Consider the following 7268-nt stretch of genomic DNA (forward strand, 5'->3'; position numbering starts at 1 on the left):
ACATTAAGAGAAAACCCGTATGCAACTTCATATGTAATACACGATGATACTGATTATTTCTTTTAGCACTTAGAACACAACGATGTTTTCGACGTATCGACAAAACAAACTAGCAGCTTCAGTCGATGCTATATGTCAGGTTATCCTTTTTATAGCTACTTCTTGAGAAGCTTTTTATCCACAGGTAAATAATAAATGCATACCAATAATATATATTATGCTGTTCCCTAGAACAAAGAATATAGTCTATACTTTTCAGATGCGATATGCCTGATACGTTTAGGCCTCTTTATGTTTTGAGTTTTACGTTCGGTATCGCCGTCAGACATTCCATCAGACGCTTAGGCCTACTAAAAAGCAAATATTCAATCAAGAACTAGCAACTGAAGGATTCTATGGGTCAACAGGTTTAGTGGTCAAGGCTAACAGCTTGAAAAACTTCCCATCTTGCCCCTAATTAGACTTGTGCAGTTTGATATCCGAATGAATCCTCATGCGATAACTTTAATTCGCTTATTGTCCAATGCAGTCTCTAACAGGTAGCTGGGGAAAACCTAAAGCAAAATATTTTCCATATATTTAAAATTTATTTTTCCGGAATGATTTTAGAAATTTCTGTTTAAAATCTGTTTTGCTTAAGAACGTGTTCCCGGCTGTTTTACCCCTTGTTTGCATGCATATGGCAGGCCTTTCAGTCTCACTTCACGACAAAAACTAACATTGTAATTTCACAAAGCCAGTACGTCGGAGTTTTAAATATCAGCTCAGTAAAACTAGTCAATTAAGATCCTAGTAATAACAAAAGAGAGAACAACTGAGTCGTTTTAGACTCATAATTTATGGCTTTATTAACATGTGTACATACATACATATATATATATAAAGAACCTGTTGCAGGGTCTCAAGAAGAGTCACCTAGAAAAATTATGTAAGAATACACGGACAGCAACAATTTTTGCTTTCTGTACATTGTTAAATAAAACTAAAAGCCTTAAAACAAATTCCATGATCAAATCCTGCTAACCTTGCATCCTTGCAGGGATGCCGGAATGTTGATAGGTACAGATTACGGATTAACTCATTACTTAGCTAAAGTTAAACGGTTTCAAATAAACGAAATTTGGGAGAGAGGTAAAAAGCAACCTCTTGTACATGATATCTCGCGAACCTATATATGAATTAGACAATAGTAGAGACAATATTCAAGCACTGTGTTGCCCTCGCCTGCCTCTAGCTCCTACGGTTTTGAGCGCGTGGTGCAAATATCTCTAATCTTAAACTCAGCAAGAACGCTGCCACCTTCTTATTCTTTTTTACAAGACATTTACAAGATATTTACATGTCGTTTACTCCGATCTCACATAATTTCAATGGAAAGAAGCCACATATTACATAATAACGCTAGCACAAAGACAGCTTGTTCTATTTAAACAAACAGTTCTGCTTGTGTATATCTCTCTATGAAAATCTACGTACTTCCGCTTATGTTTTGCTTTTTTCAGCAGTTGACACCGCTTTCTGACATTATATCGCAAAGGACGCGGCTAGAGTCTGTGCTGCTAAACAGTAGCACACCATATTCTGTTATCTATTGGCTATAAAGACTATTCAAGATCATTTTTGTCCATATGCCTGATTCATAATCCTTTTTTTCAATTAACTGCACTAAGTAGTATATTAGGGAAAATTGGTGAGATTGTAGTCTACTCCCGGAGTGGCTGGCCGACCATCAGGCTCGCCGTCGGCCTCGGGCTCACCTTCGACTTCGGCATCGCCTTCGACCATCTCGACCTCACCCTCACCCTCAACTTCTTCTTCCTCTTCGTTGCTATCATCCTCCTCTCCTTCTTCGTCCTCTTCGTCGTCCTCTTCTTCCTCCTCGTCCTCGAATTCTACTTCCTGACAAGTTTTACCTGAATTAAGAAGATCAGCATAGAAAAGAATGAGTGAAAAAAACCAGAACGAATTAACAGGTACACGTTCTTGTATAGAGGTGTAGTCTTATAAGTACTTATAAAAAAACCCGCCACGTACAGCAACCATCACACGATGAAAGAAACCTATCTTACTTTTGCATTGTTTCAACTGTTTGTTTGTGAATTTCTAAAGAATAACACAATCGCAATACTAAAGGACTTTAACCTCTTACTCGTGATGTTTTTCGAAGGTTGGTAAATTACAACGATTTCGTTGTCTCAAAGATAGATGACATTAAATCACACGGGCCTTTGTTAAATGCCAATGTGTGTGTGATAATAAAGTAATTTGCAAAAAAATATTGCATTAAAGATATTACTTGTTGCATTAAACTTATAATAGAGTAGCATCTAAATTTGGGCTTTTCGTTAATGTTCGCATTTTTCCCAGCTGCGTATGTGATATATGCAGGATCAAATCCAAAATCATTATGCGAGACTGCTTTTCCTTGTACTACTGCTGAATCACTTAGAATGGCTCTAAAACGAAAACTATTAATATAATACTCTATGCATGTCGAAGTATAATCAGTATAGAGCTGTAATGCCTGCAATATGAAGGAAACTGGTGATAATGTTTGAATTATCATAACAATAAAGCCTTTCGAAGAATTCTACCTATGGGAATAAACTCTTGGTTGGCATGAACGATTTTATCGAGAAAAGCAACATGACGCCGTTCCTCCGCCGCCAGCTCACCATCATCGAGACCAGCCTCCTCTGCTGATAACCACTGCATGTCCACAAGGGCTGAAAAGCATGACAGCTAAATGTTATTATCCACTGAGTTTGTTAAAATTGTTTGGAAGTATGTGTCTTTTTTGTTAAGGTCCTGTAATATGTAACCAGCTATATACATCAGCAGTGTATATAGCTGGTTACACACTACAGTTGTCAAAAAGCAAACATTGATGACTTCAGCACGCTCTTATGTTTACTTACGGATTGTCTACGGTTAGTGTCGACAAAATAAAGAGTGCAAATGAAATATCTAGATAGGTATTAATGGACTACAATTCACAAAAGTTCAAAAAAAGAATCATCATGGTGAAATGTTGTTCCCTTTGAACAGGAAAAATATTTTGGCTTTTTTTTTGTTGTTCAGTACAATCATGTTTTGAAGGCGACTTACGAGGAAGTTCAGAAGAAAATCGCGGCTTCTGCCAAGTCATGTTTACATGAAAAGTTCTGCGGTAATGTTTATAAAATGTATCTTGCTTTCAGAAGGAAGACAAATCAATTTCTATTTACTAAAATAAGCGCTATCACACATTCACCTTTGGCATTGGAAATTCGAATGAACTGACGTAGAGCAAGCAGGGTTGTAAACATCTGATTGGGCGGAGCGATATCATCAGCAGAGACAAAATGAATGGTTCGAGTCTTAAGAACGTTGTAGCTTAAAAGTATAGAGCTATCCCACGAACGCTTGCGCTGCACTTTACTATAAAACATATGTTTTTTCAATATAAGGATTCAACAAACGTAAATACTCACTTGGGCGCTAGCTGGCGTTTCGGAAGCAAGGACCAAACCGGCTTACGGCGCCAACTCAGTATATCCTAACGGTTATTAGATGCATTGTACTCTCGTTACGTTAACAGTTTCGCGTTAATCATTAGCTCTATAACAGAGCAACAGCAAACAAGCTCAAACAAATTGATGTATTTGAATTCGTTCATAACAGTGATTGCAAGCTAAGATCTTTTTCTAGTTAGTGTAACTAGATGCATTTTTTATTAGGATGGAAGTGATATTGTTCGAGAATTTCGGCGCGGCTCATGCTGATAGCGTTCGCCGTTTTCTACCATCATCAGCAAAGGTTCTTCGAACGGAATGTCTTGAAGATGCCACTCAGCCAACGATAGTCGAGTTTCTGATAGGATTGGCAAGAAACCATAACCTGCTTCCGTCTTGGCAGACCACTCTCTTATCTCATCAGGAATTCTTTGAGAGTTTGAAAGTTGTCTGCGCCCGTTTAAATCAGGAGGAACATGGAAATTTTTCGGTTTCGACGTCGGATGTTATTTCCGCTCAGGTCAACTACTTTCTCGGCGAAGATAATCCAAAGACCATAGGTTACAAGTGTGTACAGTAGATTAATCATTTTAATTAAATCGTTTCAAAGTTGTAAGCAGATAGGCTTAGGCGATGCGTACGGTGTCTTCGTATTTATATTGTAGTTACACATTTAAGGACACCCTCCGGGTAGACGATAATAATATGCAGTAAAATTTTTCAGGTTTTTCCGGAACAACGACTTAGTTACTGTGTCCTTTTTTTTCTATTAATTTGTACACTGTGTGTCAAATGAGGATCACATACGTTGATGGACATATTCGCAAACCTACCTACCTTGAACATGTTTCACATTGAGATCTTCAATAGAATTGTTAGTCGATTATTGTCCGGCCGCTTACTGAGCATCATCACTTAGTTAAACTATGAATTAGATTCAGTTGTATTTACTTGTCGTTGGTGGAACCGATATAATTCGATTTCAGCTATAATAGTACAATTTGGAGTTTGAGAGCGGCGCAAAACATTTTTGTCATGGCAAGGCGCAGATTCATGCTCAATTGACAATTGGGCGCTTTGTTTCGGAGCAACTTAAGAAAATCACTTATATACTCTTATTTTCCACAACGTAATCATTCAAGAGCGTTACTCTTGGCGCATACAGCTGGCGGGACGTAATCTTCGTCCGGCGAAGTTCAAGCTATTTATTGGACAGGCGCTCATACAAGCACCTTTCTACAGCGTCCTAAAGTGTTTGCCTTCTTAGAAATTATTGTACGAAGAGTGTGTGTATCTAAAGGAATAGTTTTACATGAAATACCGAAACCTTTCCAGCGCTATATGCATATATATATAGACCTAAAAAAGATAATGGCAAGTCACCATATTGTATTTATTCGGAACGAGGAACCATTACTGTTGCTATATGATATAAACATAATCATGAAATACTCCACATTGACGTAATACAAGTATTCATTGAAACTTTTCAGAGCTTTCTTAAAGGAGTGCAATGTTATAGATCAGTTCGGCCTACTTCGTTTGCTAGAGAAAAATCGAACCGTTGTGGACGCAAGCCTCAATATGTCGTTTATCATCGAGGGTACTCTACGCACCGACTGGCACAAGTCCGTCGTCAACTTCCTTGCTAAAAACAAAATACTGAAACAATTGCAGGTCGAACTTCCCGTCGATGGCGACTGTAGCGAAATTTTGGAAAATCAGATTTTCTTCGAAAACGTCGATATCCTTACACCCAAGGACGTTCCAGTACAAAAGCACTCGCAATCCTTATCGTACGCGCTAGCTATCCTTAAATCATTTTTAAACCTTCTAGTCAACAGTCGCGATGAGGTGTCTATATCTTGCGCTCTTGCCTGTCCTCTAGTCAATCTTGGACACACCGCATTTACTATAATAAAACGGTCTTCTTCTGAAGTAAAGTCGCCTATTTACCAGTTTGTGCAATCCTATGTTATGAAGAAGCGGTTAGGTGGGCGTGGTTATGCCCCGGTAGTTGATTGTCCTGTCAAGGCCTACTTGAAGGAAATGACCGAATTCATTGATATTATGGACAGGCTGCAGACCTTTATTGAAGAATACCCAGCTGCTGTAGCTCTAAATAAAATCGTCAACTGTGTACTTACGCGCCTTTCCAAATCTATTCAGCAGAAAGCTTTCAAAAGTTCGATGGTAGACAAAGCTAGAGAAATCGTGCACGTACTGATTGAGCGTGTCAACAAATGTGATCAAACTGATTTGAACGTTGCTCCGGGCATTGTTGGCCGAGAGGCAATCCAAATGGTGCGAACGTTAGCTGACCAGTTGTCAGGCCTTGGGTATTACCAGAAAGCTGCTAAAGTCCTTTGTAGTCCGTTTTCTGCAGCCACTCCAAGCAAAACGCCGGTAGGTTCGCAGACCCTATTCAGGCTGTTCAAGTCGCCGGAGGAAGTCAAGGAGGACGGACTTGTGTCACTAGCCAAACGAGCACCTCTACCTGTAGTACGACCAAATCCGGTCATGTCGTTTAGTGTTCGCTACGAACCGGAACCGATGAAACGATTCACCGATGACCTCGATGCCGTCACAGACACTTCAAATCAAGCTGAATCTGGGGCTGGGTCAATGGAGCCATGTAATTTCATTACTAGGACTGTGGCCAAAACGGAATATTTGACCATTCGCAAAGCAAACATTTCGACACCTGTCCTTAAGCGATCTGTGAAACGAAAAGAGGTCACAGCGAGTGCGGGACTCAAAAAGAAACTGAAATTGGTTTCGGCTAACGATCCGGAAAATCAGCTCCTAAAAGTAAATCCTGAAAAAAGACCGAAAAAAGCTTCTAAAACCAAACAATCCAAGAACGCTGTGCCTCCCAATCAGCGTACACTAAATGCGTTTTTTGTTAAACTTTAACCAGCAATTCCAGGGACGTCCTTTGTGAGCAGAGGTTTAACTGTCATTGGCGATCAAGTCTAAGTTGTGATTTATGGAAATGTAACAGTCGTGCTCCGCATCCCAGCGTTTGGTCATCCGATGGAACTACCTACATAAGCAATACTGGCCAGTGGCCACGCTTGCTGGGGGCTCATCGTTTGACAAGTAAATAAATAAATGGAAATATAAGCAAACAAATCAGTTTGTATGATGTATAATTTTAGGTAGCTTGCGGAAATCACATATCGCACAAAGACTTTCCGTGCAGTAGAGACCTGAGTTAATTATTATTGACGCCTGTAAGAGTAAATATTAATTGTACCAAAATAAAAGCGTGTATATCCCACATAAAAGTGTGTGCCTGTTTCGATAACGGTATCTTTTTAGAACTTCGTTAAATTTCAATCATTTGCTTGTGCTCTGTGTGTTTTTATCAGTAGCAGTTTTTTTGCCACATTCGGAAGGCTTGTTGTTATTTACTCATCAAATGTAAAGACAAATACCGCCATGAGTGTAAATGTGCTTGTATTCACTCGGTATCGTAAAGTTTTACAAATAGAACCCAATTATATATTTACAATGCAAATCGAAAGATACGGCGGGGGCTTCAGCAGGCCACTTTGGCTTACTGATTTGGGTGGTGCTGCTTTTTCGTAAGCATGAGAGTATGTTTTCTAAATGTTGAAATACTGGCAAAAACAATCTATATAAATGTATACGTGCAATTAAATGAGTGGATCAGGTCTTTCCGTTTGCCTCACCATGTTGAGTACGTAGATCAACGTATGTACATGGTACACGATAGATCTACTTTCACTCTTCGAAATGGACTTGGTC

General features: G+C 39.2%; 2 protein-coding genes across 2 annotated transcripts; one reads left to right on the top strand and one right to left on the bottom strand.

The window, feature by feature from the left end:
* Positions 1-819: 819 nt before the first annotated feature.
* LOC111244878 (uncharacterized) lies at positions 820-3346 on the bottom strand. The gene is made up of 3 exons (XM_022792397.2): positions 3254-3346; positions 2676-2726; positions 820-1913 (listed from the first exon to the last, which is right to left on the bottom strand). Exons 1-3 carry the CDS (start codon positions 3306-3308, stop codon positions 1678-1680), a joined length of 342 nt encoding a protein of 113 aa, XP_022648132.1. The 5' UTR covers positions 3309-3346; the 3' UTR covers positions 820-1677.
* Positions 3347-3503: 157 nt separating this feature from the next.
* LOC111244450 (PCNA-interacting partner-like) lies at positions 3504-6804 on the top strand. Its single transcript, XM_022791618.2, has 2 exons — positions 3504-4061; positions 4988-6804. Exons 1-2 carry the CDS (start codon positions 3721-3723, stop codon positions 6408-6410), a joined length of 1764 nt encoding a protein of 587 aa, XP_022647353.1. The 5' UTR covers positions 3504-3720; the 3' UTR covers positions 6411-6804.
* Positions 6805-7268: the final 464 nt, after the last annotated feature.

The sequence above is a fragment of the Varroa destructor genome, unplaced genomic scaffold (genome assembly GCF_002443255.2).
Source record: "Varroa destructor unplaced genomic scaffold, Vdes_3.0 BEIS01000002.1, whole genome shotgun sequence".
NCBI classification, from domain to species: domain Eukaryota; kingdom Metazoa; phylum Arthropoda; class Arachnida; order Mesostigmata; family Varroidae; genus Varroa; species Varroa destructor.

Bases quoted from the DNA above. Each gene is read 5' to 3' on its own strand.
- LOC111244450 (XM_022791618.2), top strand. From the start codon at position 3,721: ATGGAAGTGATATTGTTCGAGAATTTCGGCGCGGCTCATGCTGATAGC. The intron at 4,062-4,987 runs GTGTGTACAGTA...GAAACTTTTCAG, and splicing joins CCAAAGACCATAGGTTACAA to AGCTTTCTTAAAGGAGTGCA.
- LOC111244878 (XM_022792397.2), bottom strand. From the start codon at position 3,308: ATGTTTACAACCCTGCTTGCTCTACGTCAGTTCATTCGAATTTCCAAT. The intron at 2,727-3,253 runs GTGAATGTGTGA...CATGCTTTTCAG, and splicing joins TCGAATTTCCAATGCCAAAG to CCCTTGTGGACATGCAGTGG. The intron at 1,914-2,675 runs GTGAGCTGGCGG...TTCTTAATTCAG, and splicing joins GGAGGCTGGTCTCGATGATG to GTAAAACTTGTCAGGAAGTA.